Source organism: Cornus florida, unplaced genomic scaffold, assembly GCF_030987335.1.
Source record: "Cornus florida cultivar Cherokee Brave unplaced genomic scaffold, ASM3098733v1 CherokeeBrave_3.0.0_Hap2_Chr11, whole genome shotgun sequence".
In the NCBI taxonomy this organism is placed as follows: Eukaryota; Viridiplantae; Streptophyta; class Magnoliopsida; order Cornales; family Cornaceae; genus Cornus; species Cornus florida.
The window spans coordinates 95,481,601-95,496,107 of NW_026775581.1; the positions used below are offsets into that span (position 1 = coordinate 95,481,601).

Here is a 14,507-nt window from a genome sequence, read left to right on the forward strand (position 1 = left end):
CGGGTAAATTGTCTAAATTCCCGAACAAGTGTGCAATATTCGAGTCCCTCGTCTCCTTAATTTCTCCCCCTTTTTAGCTGGTATAAAAAATAGAAAAGAAAAAGAAATTCAACTAATCTAGTAGTAAAACGATAAGTGCTTGGCTTTATTCAATGGTGCAAATAACAAAGGGTAGAAAATGAGCATGGCAAATTTATTATTGATCTTGTATGTTCTAGTAATTATTTTCAAATTTTCATCCTAGTAAAATGTTTTTCTTTTAACTTCATATCAGCCATTTACCTAAAACTTGTCCGAATCAGAATACTACATGCAGTTACTCAACACTTGTTTAGTGGTTAATTTTTAGCCCTGTCACATATCGGCGGACCTACATGTGCAATGGTTATAATTTTTATCCCTATCACACATGGGCGGAGCTACTTATGGGCCACGGGTTATGGCCCTTTGGCCCCTTCCAAATTTTTAATGTAAAACTCCACAGGTTGGCACCCCAAATTAAAATAGACTTCCATTGGGTTTAGTTTCTTAAGCCCAATCCACAGGTCTCAAATGTAATATTAAAAGTTTTTTGGTTTAAAAAAAAAAATATGACCTCCTCCTACATTACATTATGCTCTGGTTCGATGAAAATAAGTAGAAAAAGAAAAAAAAAAATAGAAAATAAAAGAAAAGTGAAGTGAATAAAAATAAAAAATTATTTTCTAACATGCATTTAGTTAACATGAAAATTGTAAGAAAATTATTTATTATTTTGAATAACATTAAAGTGAAAAGAAAATGATTGAATTATCAAAATTACCCTTATGATTTCAAATATTACAAAATAAATAAGTTTGAATTTGATGGTGTCTATTTTCTACCTAAGAAAATTTTATGAAGTATTATTTACATAAAATTCAATCAATCATTAAATATTTGCACGATTAAATTAATGGGTAAAAAAGGAATGTTAAATAAAAAGACACTCATTTCAGGTAAAAATTTTATGCGAAAAGTTTTGAGAGAAAATAAGCAAGTATGGAAACAAAATTTTCTATTATATTTTTTTCCTTTCTAACTTATGTGACAAAAAAATTTAGGGATTCGAGTAATTTGAAAAACTTCCGACTTATGTGACCACTATTTGGAATTTCAGGAATTGAATTTAATAAAGAAACTTGGTTGAAATTATGGGATTTTAAAAGGAAATGATTAGAAATGAAAAATAAAAAAAATAAAAAACTTGAGCGAATTTAATTAAATTTTGTAACTACTTAACTTACAAAATTAAAATGACTTTCCTTTCGTCCTATAATATTTTTTTAAAAAATCTTTTAGATTTTCCATTCTAAAATTATACAAGATTTATTTCTTTTTATAAATTTTAATTTATTCTACTCTTATTTGTATTGTGCATGAATAAATAATCAATCAGGAATTTTGAATTAGGTAATTTCCTTACCCCAGCATGATTTGTCCAATGTGGAGTCTATGATTTGGCGTGTAGCATACAAATGGTGACTGAACTCAGTCACAGTCACACACGAGTCCCGCTCGTTCGTCCAAAGGGGTTTAGGCTGTGATGACCGATGAGTCAGTACTCTCAGTAGTCTCGGTAACTGATATATCTATATATATATATATATATATATATATATATATATATAGATATATGTATATACACGAAGTTCGTTACAAAAGGAAAGGATCACCCTTAAAATGAAGTTCATATAAGAAGGGAATCAAATCTCTAACGAATTTGCTGTGGAGCTGGACACTTTTTTTTAGAGAGAGAGAGTATACATATATACATATAGAGAGAGAAAGAGAGAGTACATACAGAGAAAGCGAGGTAGGTTTGAAGTCGTCATTTGTCAAGATGAGCCAATATATAAATCTAGCTATATCTTCTTCTGCATTGCAGTTTCTAGTTTTTTTCTGATTTTTTTAGAGAAAGATAGTGCGTGTGTGTGTGTGTGTGTGAGAGAGAGAGAGAGAGAGAGAGAGAGAGAGAGAGAGGGTGTGTTTTAGAGGGAGAACATGGCGGACGAAGGCATCATCGGCTGGGAAGAAATCAAGAACGAGAGCGTCGATCTTGTAAGATCCATTCTCTTCTTTTCTTAAATCCTCTGTTTTCATTGCAATTCCTTGATCTCAAATCTCTGTTCATACCACACGCACAATATTTGTTTGTGCTGTTCTAGTTTTGTTACATCAATTTGGTGAATACTTGTGATGAAATATATATATGTTTAATATATTGATCGATCATGTTCTTGAATCACTTCACTTTCTTGGAACGTATCTTGATCTTTACTATCTTTTGGGGTTTTTTACTTTGTATGACATGAATGCATTATGTTTGTATATAAGCAACTGTTAGTTTGGGGCGTTTGATTCCTAACAAACAATTACTTTAATTTAGTAATTGGTTCTTTATTTTTTCTTTTCCTTTTCTTTATTAATTCCAATGCCTTGACATCATATCAAAATGGTTCAAGAGGTTTTTATACACGTCACAGAGCATATTATCCTTGTTCTTTAATATATCCAATTATGTGTGAACCTAGAATCGGTTATACAATGCTATTATCCAGTTACGTTCTCTTATTAATTACTAGTTACTTCAACTGAGTCATGTTGCAGGTCTATGAAAATAGACTAATTATATCCGAAAGCTTAATAATTGTAATATCGATGTAGTATAATTTTAAGTAGTATAACTTTTATAGTTTGGCTTTGACAAAAGGACATTATGTGATAGAGCTGTGCAAGTGCGCATTGCTTATTAGGCGTTTAACAATAGAATATGGTTTAGATCAAAATTCTTGATTCAAATGGACCTGTTTATTGAGAGCCTGTAACAATAAAATATTTGATGATGGTATGTATATACAGGAGAAAATACCGATTGCGGAAGTTTTTGAAAAGTTGAAGTGTACAAAAGATGGATTGACAAGCGAGGGAGGGGAGCAGAGGCTTCGGGATTTTGGCCCAAACAAGTTAGAGGAAAAAAAGGCAGGGTATTCTGTATTTAAATCTTTTCACTAATCTTCATTATTAGTAGAAATGGAAAACTAATGATTCCACAACAATATTGAAACAGGAAAACAAGTTTCTCAAATTCTTGTGTTTTATGTGGAATCCTTTGTCATGGGTTATGGAGGTTGCTGCCATCGTGGCCATTGGTGCAACAAATATTGGGGTACCTCTCTCTCACCCTCTCCCCTCTCTCCCCTCTCCCTCTCTCTCATTTCAAAAAACAATTGCAGGGTAAACCTCCAGATTGGCAAGATTTTGTTGGTATAATAGTATTGCTTTTCATCAACTCCACGATAAGCTTTGTAGAGGAAAACAATGCAGGAAATGCTGCAGCTGCACTAATGGCGGGTCTTGCTCCCAAAACAAAGGTAATTTTACATTATAGTGGCCAACAAGGCGTAAAATGAAGTTTGACAATCCTTAAATAAAAACAACTGAGTGTATGATGATATGAGTTTTGTATTCATTTTGACTAATTAAGGTTTTGAGAGATGGAAGATGGAGTGAGGAGGATGCAGCAATCCTGGTACCTGGGGATGTGATCAGCATCAAATTAGGAGACATCATTCCAGCAGATGCCCGTCTCCTGGAGGGAGACCCCCTTAAGATTGACCAATCTGCCCTTACTGGTGAATCCTTGCCTGTAACAAAAAACCCAGGTGACGGAGTATACTCAGGGTCAACATGCAAGCAGGGTGAAATTGAGGCTGTCGTGTTTGCCACTGGTGTCCGCACCTTCTTTGGTAAAGCTGCTCACCTTGTGGACAGCACCAATCAAGTAGGCCATTTCCAAAAGGTACTACACTGTATTACTGACTATAGTGGCCAAATTTGAGAATTATTTGCTAGAAATATGAAGTAATGGAACTAAGTAGGAATAGTATCATGATTAAGTCAAAATATTTTGAGAATAAATTTGGGCAGGAGAAAAGCAACTCATATTTGTCAGGAAGAAGAAGACGAGATTATGACATTATTCTCTCATATTTTTTAAAATTCTTAACGGTTCTTGATAAGTTCTATGTTATTCAACGTTAATAGAGTCAGGTTCAAAATTCTTGGTGATGGTAAAATGGAACTGAACTTTTTAAATATTTCAAAAAGATTTGCCACATTGTTACAACCTTACTTGCAAAAGGTACTATATTTGTTTCTACCAGCCTTTCTCAGTTTATACTGATTACTGTTTTTCCCAACTTGCAATGGATGGTGATGATTTGATCAGGTGTTGACAGCAATTGGCAACTTCTGTATATGTTCCATCGCGGTGGGAATGATTATAGAGATGGTGGTCATGTACGCATGTCAGCACCGCAAATACAGGGATGGTATTGATAATCTGTTGGTTCTTCTAATTGGAGGTATTCCTATTGCCATGCCAACGGTGTTGTCAGTGACAATGGCTATTGGATCCCACAAGCTGTCACAGCAAGGTGCTATCACCAAGAGGATGACAGCTATTGAGGAGATGGCTGGCATGGACGTGCTTTGTAGTGACAAGACCGGAACTCTCACCCTCAACAAGCTCACGGTAGACAAGACACTAATTGAGGTTGGTAATTAAGTTAAATGTGAATGAACAGGTTGTGGCTTATGATTGATCTGAAGTGTTAGGTTATGTGATAGTAAATAAATAATGAGTAAATATTGAGAGGAGGAAAAACCGAAAGAAGAAATCAACTGATCAAAATGTCATATTTTTTGTTATATTAATTAATTGATCATTGAAGCAATTATGTTAATAACAGGTATTTGCGAAAGATGTGGACCAAGAAACTGTAATTCTGTTCGGTGCCAGGGCTTCTAGGGTGGAGAATCAGGATGCTATTGACGCTTGTATTGTTGGAATGCTGGCTGACCCCAAGGAGGTAATGTTGGAGGCGATACATGCATGTACATTAGGAACCAGAAGTTCAGTTAGTTCTCTGTGGACAACTCTAATTAGGGCTGATAGATGAAAGATCTACTTTTCAGTCGAGCTCAGCTCTTTAGTTTACACTTGAAGATCATTCAATGTCCTAAACAAGCAATGCTAAACTCAAGGTTCAAGCTTCATAACAGGCTAAGCTTTAGCAACATTAGGATTGCCTTGTGACTTCTGAACTGTTCAAGCAATTGTTTTACACAGATGTACTCGTTGCTTTTTTTGAGTACACCTATTAAAAACGTAAGGTGCGTTAAAGAACAGTAGGCTATTGTAGAAAGTTGCGATTATGAATTTAGATTTTCCTGGATAATTATTATTTTTTACTCGGATACGGATATCTGAGTAGCAACATGTGGGGTTTCATCTTGTGAAATATCATCATTGGACACAATAGAAGAAGCTCCTCGCCTGAAGCTCAAGATTGAGCTTGAACCAACTTGAGCTTAATTAGCTGACACTTGGCTCATGCATCTCGTTAACCTCAACTATCTAGAAAATCTCTAACTCCTCACTAGATATACACCTCCTCTCTTAAACCCAATATATATATAAGAGAGTTAGATATATGGTGTTTCAGCACCCAAGTTATTTGTTCTTATTGTCATCGACCATAGTCATTTCAAAACTTATGGAATTTTGACTTCTATGAATTTTTTTTCTACTGGAGTATTTTTCTCATCGAGTCACGAGGCATGTTAAGCATTTCATACATTCTGAACTTTATATATTTAGGTAAATGATATATAGACTTGATGATTATATTCTGCTTTATTATCTTGTGCTCTACAGGCCAGAGCAGGAATCACTGAGGTGCATTTCCTGCCTTTTAACCCAGTGGACAAGCGCACAGCCATAACATACATCGACTCTACTGGTGATTGGTTCCGAGTTAGCAAAGGTGCACCTGAGCAGGTAGTAAATAATCCTGCTAATCCTGATTAAGCCATTAATTTTGTCAGTATAGTTTCTGTTTTTCTTAATTGCCTTTTATCATAATCTCCACTAGATCATCGGGCTTTGCAACCTTAGGGAAGATGTGAAAAGGAAAATTCATGCAATCATTGATAAGTTTGCTGAACGGGGTCTACGTTCTCTTGCTGTTGCTCAACAAGTGAGTTGGTATTTTATTTTATTTTTTTCCACTGTATTGGTGCTTACCAATGAAGCTTGGTGCATAGAACTGAACTTGATTTGGTTGTTCTTTATGGTAACAGACAGTGCCGGAAAAGAACAAGGGGAGTGCAGGAGGGAAATGGGTATTTGTGGGTCTCTTGCCTCTTTTTGACCCTCCAAGACATGACAGTGCAGAGACCATCCGCCGTGCTCTTAACCTTGGTGTCAATGTAAAGATGATCACTGGTGACCAGCTAGCCATTGGCAAGGAAACTGGTCGCAGGCTTGGCATGGGAACCAACATGTATCCCTCTTCCTCCCTCCTTGGCCAGCACAAAGATGAAGCTTTCGCCAACCTCCCTGTTGAAGAGCTCATTGAGAAGGCTGATGGTTTTGCTGGCGTCTTCCCTGGTAAGTAAACTAAATCTTTGAGATTCTATTTGTTTGAATTTACTGGTACTAGCCACAGTTACAAGGTAGCATCGTGAAATGTATTTCTTGCGGGGATAAGACAAAATGGTGACTTATCGAAATTTTTTTGAGTAATTTTGGAAAATTGAATGAACCTAAGTAGGAGGGAATGTAGTGCATGTCAATTTTTTCTCTCTCTCTTTTAACAGTAGGAGGAAGAATATTGTTATCATTATTGTCTAAGAAATTTTAATAAATATTTGCAAAAATTTGTGTAAATTGTACTAAATCTACTGAGGGTGGAATGTAGAACACAAGTATGAAATTGTGAAGAAGCTACAAGAGATGAAGCACATCTGTGGGATGACAGGAGATGGTGTGAATGATGCTCCAGCTTTAAAGAAGGCAGACATTGGTATTGCAGTGGCTGATGCAACTGACGCAGCCCGGAGTGCATCTGACATAGTCTTAACGGAGCCAGGATTAAGTGTGATTGTGAGTGCTGTCTTGACAAGCAGAGCCATTTTTCAGAGGATGAAGAATTACACTATCTATGCCGTTTCCATCACAATCCGTATTGTTCTAGGTTTCATGCTCATTGCACTTATCTGGAAATTTGATTTCTCACCTTTCATGGTTTTGATTATCGCCATTCTCAATGATGGAACCATCATGACCATCTCTAAAGACAAGGTGAAGCCATCACCCTCGCCTGACTCATGGAAGCTAAGGGAGATTTTTGCCACCGGCATTGTTCTCGGCACTTACCTAGCTGTCATGACTGTTATTTTCTTCTGGGCAACTTGCGAGTCTGACTTCTTCACAGTAAGAAAATGCCATTAGTTTAATTAAAATTAAGGATGATTCCAAAAAGTTTCTTCATTGTTATTTTGATATCTCTGCTCTTGAGTTTTTCTAGTCCACATACTTATTCATAACTTTGACAGGACACCTTTGGTGTAAGGTCAATCAGGTACAACCCCAATGAGCTTACAGCAGCTCTCTACCTCCAAGTGAGCATTGTAAGTCAGGCACTTATCTTTGTTACTCGCTCAAGGAGCTGTTCTTTCATGGAACGTCCTGGGCTTCTGCTTGTGGCTGCCTTTATAGTGGCACAACTGGTAAGTTGTTCAAAATTTCAGTTTAGGTTTCTGATACTGTTTTAAATGTTACATACAACTGCATACTGGATCATGACCTAATTTTGCTTTTATTGTTGAAGGTGGCTACATTAATCGCTGTGTATGCAAATTGGGGATTTGCTAGAATCCATGGCATTGGCTGGGGATGGGCCGGTGTAATTTGGGTGTATAGTGTTATCTTCTACCTCCCTCTAGATATTCTTAAGATTCTTACCCGATATATCTTGAGTGGCAAAGCCTGGGATAATTTGCTTCAGAATAAGGTAGTTGGAGAAGTTTGTGAATTGAAACAAAATAATTTATGGCTAATCTGAAATTATTTTTGGCCGTCTTTGATTAATCCCTTTTCTTACACTGAATTATCCAGACTGCTTTCACAACCAAAAAAGATTACGGTAAGGGAGAGAGGGAGGCACAATGGGCTTTGGATCAACGTACGCAGCATGGCCTCCGTCCTCCAGCAACATCGGAACTCTTCAACGAGAAGAACAACTACTACCGGGAGTTGTCTGAAATTGCTGAAAGTGCCAAGAGACGTGCTGAAGTTGCAAGGTAACTACCTCCCTCCATAGCTGATCTAAATTAATGTCACTTACTGGTTTATGTTCAATACATCTTTTTCCTATTATATTTCAGGCTAAGGGAGAGCCTTACGCTCAAGGGGCATGTTGAATCAGTGGTGAGGCTGAAGGGACTTGACATCGAGACCATTCCACAACACTACACGGTTTAAGAGAGAGCCAGAGGATGATGACATAGCTGACATTTGACAGAAAGAATTTTGCAAGCGAATATATAACAACTAGGGAGCAATTTATTTGTTTTTCATTTTCGGTTTTGAATGATGATAAAGGACTGCCATTAATCCAACCTACAGATTCGTTGTGTACGATCTGAGGTTGGAAATATTTGTCAAATATTTTAACAATCTTCTCCAATATGTTAGTTACCTATATTTGCTGACCCCATTAACTAGATTCTTGCTTTTGAGTAAATATAGAATTTCTTTGTTTTTTTATGTGCTCCATATGATTGGCAAATTTACATTGATTTTTTTTTTTTTAGACTTAAATTCTATTGAACCTTGGCTCATATTGTTTTTGAATTTTTTTTTTTTTTTTATTTCAGGTAAAATATTCTTTTATTTTTACTTTGTCCGTGTTTGGTAAAAATCTATGTCGAGATTGAGGTCGAGTCCATCGGGACATGTAAAATAACTTGCCGAAAATTTATCGATAAATTATTTTTCTTAGGACAAACAAATACCAGAAAAAAAAAATATTTTATTTCCAAACAAAATAGGTCCTTCGTTCACTTGAAAACAAGATTCACATAAGCGGAATGTTATGAAAAAAGGATCGAATAGGAGTTTATGAGAACAAAGAGAAAAATAATGACATGAAATTAAAATGGCACACACACAAATGAGACAATGATTTATACGTGGTTCACCCTTACAAATAGGATTGGAAGAACATTTTGGTTCTTCCTCACAATAATCTCTCTTCTCACAACTTACTCAGCACTCAAGACATACCCCAAATAATATATGGTTTACATAAAGAGAAAAACCCACCCAAAGACAAGCTTCAAGTATCATTTGAAGATTGCACACACAAAAGATTTTCTCACACACACAAAACCAATATACTCTCATGATCCGAATTGTTACTCTTGGATGCTCTCGGATGCTTTCGGGTGATCTCATTGCATGAGATTCATTAGATATATATAGGCAGAAGTGACGCGGCAAATCAGCTTGTTCTCCAAGCACCAAATAGCTGTTATACACAAGGATGATTAGCTTGCAGCCGAAATTGTGGTCATTCATTAGATATATATAGGCAGAAGTGACGCGGCAAATCAGCTTGTTCTCCAAGCACCAAATAGCTGTTATACACAAGGATGATTAGCTTGCAGCCGAAATTGTTGACCACGTAATGTTAGATTCCAAAAGCTTCTTGATGAAGCTGCAATTACACCACCAATTGAAGATGCATGCGAGAGAAAGTGATGTCACACTTTTGCTGGTGTATGTTTCAATAAAGTGGGGCTGAAGTAATACTTGATCACCACAAAAAGGTAACTGGTGCATGCAAGTTGTCATGTCAAAAAATTTTAAGTCACAAATTACTCAACAAATCTTCACCTTAACGAAAATTCTCCACCTTAATGCAAATGATAAGACAACACCATAAAAAGTCTTCCTTTACCATAATATGAGTAATAACATCATCATCATCTCCAACACAAAACAAATTAATAAAGAATTTTAGTTAAGTTTGAGTCATCCTCAAACTTAACCCTCGGGCTTTCATTCTTCAACCCACGCATGTCTTGCATAGCCACAAGCATACCTCCAGTATTTGTATCAAATTCTAAATGCTTTCCAAAAACAACCTCAGAAATTCCAAGTTTGACATCTCCTTTAGCAACCTTCACCAACCACCCACAAACCACCGGCTGGTAATGAAAATTCATCTTCTCACCCTTGTGGAGAATAGGACGTCCTTAACTTTTCCTCGCATCTCTATTGTGACCAACTACTTGCCTCCCACACATCTTAATGACACTCGAATGAACTATATCATTGCCACCAAGATTATTGCAAGTCAATATCACATATGTCCTCATAGGTCTGCCTCCCTGTAAGGACTGCTGCAATTTCGGTTGCCATTTGAAAACGGATTTCTTTCTCCTACCATGTTGTGTAGTCCCCTCATAACCCTTTTGAGAACTAGGATCGTAACTCCTCTTTCTAATTCTTCTTTTGCCAAGACCTTGCTGAGTTAGTAGGACCTGTATCTTAATGTGCTAAAAATTGAAACTAATCTTGCCATCAAATTTCTCAATCTCGTATCTGGTCGACATCTCAAAAAACTCCCCAAAATATTTCTCGGTGAAAAGTACCGTATCTGTGTACAGTACCACACGAGATAACAGTATTTGTACACAATACACACGAAGCCAAGCTCTGATACCAGTTTGTTATGAAAAAAGGATCGAATGGGAGTTTATGAGAACAAAGAGAAAAATAATGACATGAAATTAAAATGGCACACACACAAATGAGACAAGGATTTATATGTAGTTCACCCTTACAAATAGGGTTACGTCCACGAGCGATGATGATTCGTATCACTATAAAGAAGAAGATTACAAACAGAAGAACGTTTTGGTTCTTCCTCACAATAATCTGTTTTCTCACACCACTCACTCACTAACAAAGAAGACTCACTCAATACTCAAGAAATATCCCAAATAGTATATGGTTTACATAAAGAGAAAAACCCACCCAAAGACAAGCTTCAAGTATCACTTGAAGATTGCACACACAAAAGGATTTTCTCACACACACAAAACCAATCTCATGATCCGAATTCTTACTCTTGGATGCCTCTCGAATGTTTTCGGATGATCTCTGTTGGCCTAAGGATTTTATCTAAAGGTCAATCTTATGTTTTGATGATTACAAACCATTAATGATGTTTATGTACTAATGTTTTCATTGAGTGATATATAGTTGATCAACATTCAATCCTCAATAATGAGCTAGAAGATCCATTTCAAGCATTCCAAAGCATTCCAAACATTTAAGCAATGGATTCAAGGAAGCCTCAAAGTACAAGAAATCAAAGAAAAACTCGGACTTCAAAGATCACACAAAGCATTTCAAAGAAACAAAGCAAGTCTTCATCAAGCCTAATCGATCATGGTCAAAGAATAAAGAAAAGGGTAGATAGGGTGGTGAGAGCTTAAGATTTAATGTCAAAGTTTATTTGAATATATTTTGAAGCTCAATTTTAGGATCATGCATACTCATTCTAAATTCAGTTTTAAACTGCCTAAAATTTTCTCATAAACCTTATATATGCAAGCTACATATAATAGGATGTGCATAGGTCTTAATTAAATTTATTTTTAGTCATGCACATTTTTGGAGCCGCCTCCACTAAAAAAAATGAGCCTACTCTTTTCACTCCAGTAGCATTTCTTGGCTCGTAAAACAATCTTTCAGAAATGAGCCTGCTCAATCTTTTTTTTTGAGCCGCCTCCATTTTAGAAAATGAGCCTGCTCAATCTTTTTTTTGAGCCGCCTCCATTTGAAATTGAGTCGCCTCCACTTCTTGTAAGGAGTCGGCTCCATTAAGGGTTTTGAACTACAACGGCAATTTTTCTGCATTTAATTCTTCCAACTACTTCTAACAGCTATATGGAGGTGCGAATAAATATTTATACAGAGGTGTTGTCTGAAAAACAGATATACACAACTTGAAAGAATATTTTAAGTAGAGCATTCAATATATATAAATTCCTTCTCTGAACTTTCATTGCGTACTGCATTCTCTCATTCTAGATCTTGAGCTTCATTAATATTCTTATCTACTCTAGCTGTAAGCTTACACTTATACATCTATATTGAGAGAGAGGTTCAATCTTGTATTTCAAATTACAAACTTTGCTATGATCTTGTAAAGGTTGGTGTGACCTAAAACGAAGTCTAGGAGAAGGGTGTTCTCCTAGCGAGGAAGAGAAGCAAGTCTTGCTTCAAATTGAAGGTTTGCTCTCCACCATTAAGGAGAAGCTTTAGTGAATTTGGGAAGTCTCAAGGGAGGACCTTGAGTCGAGGAGTAGGAGTTTCCGAACCTCGCTAAATTACTGGGTCACTGTTTGTAATCTCTTATCTCTATCTCTCTTACTTATGCAATATACTGCTTGAATATTTTAATTGATTTGTGCTTAACAGTTTATTAGATTTAACAATTTTAAATTACAAAAATTGGCCCTTGACTCTATTCACCCCCCCCTCTAGAGTCAATTAGTGACTAACAATCTCATTGCATGAGATTCATTAGATATATATAGGCAGAAGTGAGGCAGCAAATTAGCTTGTTCTCCAAGCACCAAATAGCTGTCATACACAAGGATGATTAGCTTGCAGCCGAAATTGTTGACCACGTAATGTCAGCTTCTAAAAGCTTTTTGATGAAGCTGCAATTACACCACCAAATTGAAGATGCATGAGAGAGAAAGTGATGTCACACTTTTGCTGGTGTATGTTTCAATAAAGTGGGGCTGAAGTAATACCTGATCACCACGAAAAGGTAACTGGTGTATGCAAGTTGTCATATCAAAAAAAATTGAGCCACAAATTACTCAACACGGAAGTTGGAGCCGCTTTAAAAACTGGCTCTAATTTTCGGACTGTGAGAGAAATTCCTTAGAGAAACCTGCCTTCAAAAAGCTAAGGTGAGGAATAGCCAATGCCAATGGCAGACTACAGGCGAATTGACAGAGAGCGCCTATTCCGCCGATCCACCTTTCTGCTCTAAGAAGCAGTCCAATCTTCGGCCTTCGTACTCATAGGCAACAAAAAAGCAAACAAGTCTACCAATACATAGTATCGCGGATGACTATAATGATGCTCTCGAAAGATGGTCCGATTCATGATTTGGATAACAAGACTAGGTCCTAGTGGGGCGAGTCGCTCCTAAGTGGAGCGGGTCAAAGGGCCTAAGTATTACATTTGTTCAAATTATCTGATGTCATGATAATTGTTTAAGCAATCTCTATATTATGTTTCCAAAATTTCTTTTCTGGTACCAAAGTCTTCACGGAGTTTCTTTACCGTCCTTTCTTGTCCATTTCCAAAATCTCTATTCTGGTTGCCTCATTTTTTTTTTTTTTTTTGGTTATATGAAAAAAAAACTTTATATTTAAATTTGAATTGTAGTTGCCTTTCAAAAAAAAAAAAAAAAAAAAAATTGAATTGTAGTCTTTCTATAAAAATTTGGATTTCTAAGATTTTGACTGTAATGACCCCACCATATCTAGACACAATATTGTCTCTTTTTGACTTACTCAGACCAGAGACTTCCCAGGCGGTCACCCATCTTGGTACTACTCCACCGGACCAGAGACTTCCCAGGGGTCACCCCATCTTGGTATTACTCCACCGGACCAGAGAAGTTCTGATAGGTTCATTGTCAGCACGACTTTAAAACGCGTTATCGGTGAGGTAGACGTAGCCAGATTGGTTGAAGATCACCTCAAAGCCACTTTTCCACAGTTGTGGTTAACCAATAAGCTTTATTGGTTGGATCTAGCGTTGTTTCTTCCATTGTTCATATTTTCTCATTTCGGTTCTTTTTCGTTCGCCCAGTGTGGTAGCTTATTGGTGTACATCCTGGTACTACTCTAGATTAAGTACGCTCAATTCTGGAGTTCTGATGATTCACGGCCAACACGACTTTAAAATGTATTGTGTCATAGAAGGGTGTTGAATCTACATATAACATTGTCCCATCCATATCCAAGCGATGTGGGATTGTGCACCTGTATCTCACCCAGTGTGGTAGCCTACTGGTGTCACCTGTACACGCTCACACACACCCACCCACAAGATCACCACATTAACATTGTTCCATTAATGGGAACTAAAAATTTTGATTTCTTGATGATTAGATTACACTAAAATTTTAATTCCTCTAGTAGCTAAGGGAATTTTAGGATGTCGAATTAATTTACCATGTAGTAACATGACTTACTAAAATACTTTTACTTATGACATTATTACGAAGTATTAAAGTTGCAAGAAAGTCTTTCCCCTCTTGTAACCCTCTTCACTAAGCTCGTTTTTAAAATCAATCATATTTTCTATTTTTGATAGACAATTCCCATGATTTTGTCTCCGCCCTTGGGGACTCCCAAAAAAACAACAACTTGTGTATCACTTACCTAAGTCACATAACGGAGCAGGAGCGGAAACGAGAGTGAATTTAATAGCAAGAGAGCGGCAGAATTAAGTTATAAGTAGTGAAAATTTAAACAAGAGCACGTGCAGAACGTGAGAGTGGGAGCGCATTCGGAGCGTAAGATCGACATCTGTT

General features: G+C 36.7%; 1 protein-coding gene across 3 annotated transcripts; it reads left to right on the forward strand.

Annotated features, from left to right (window-relative positions):
• The first annotated feature begins 1,988 nt into the window (after positions 1 to 1,988).
• LOC132286182 (plasma membrane ATPase 4-like) lies at positions 1,989 to 8,984 on the forward strand. 3 transcript variants are annotated; one of them, XM_059788462.1, is made up of 15 exons: positions 1,989 to 2,079; positions 2,881 to 3,000; positions 3,089 to 3,187; positions 3,255 to 3,392; positions 3,506 to 3,830; positions 4,260 to 4,576; positions 4,773 to 4,892; positions 5,741 to 5,863; positions 5,958 to 6,062; positions 6,166 to 6,475; positions 6,786 to 7,300; positions 7,423 to 7,596; positions 7,698 to 7,880; positions 7,985 to 8,169; positions 8,254 to 8,984. In XM_059788462.1, exons 1-15 carry the CDS (start codon positions 2,023 to 2,025, stop codon positions 8,348 to 8,350), a joined length of 2,868 nt encoding a protein of 955 aa, XP_059644445.1. In that variant the 5' UTR covers positions 1,989 to 2,022; the 3' UTR covers positions 8,351 to 8,984. The 3 variants fall into 3 exon arrangements, with proteins under 3 accessions (XP_059644445.1, XP_059644446.1, XP_059644444.1); XM_059788463.1 differs by having other exon boundaries at positions 3,506 to 3,820; positions 4,250 to 4,576; positions 5,958 to 6,066; positions 6,170 to 6,475; XM_059788461.1 differs by having other exon boundaries at positions 3,506 to 3,820; positions 4,250 to 4,576.
• Positions 8,985 to 14,507: the final 5,523 nt, after the last annotated feature.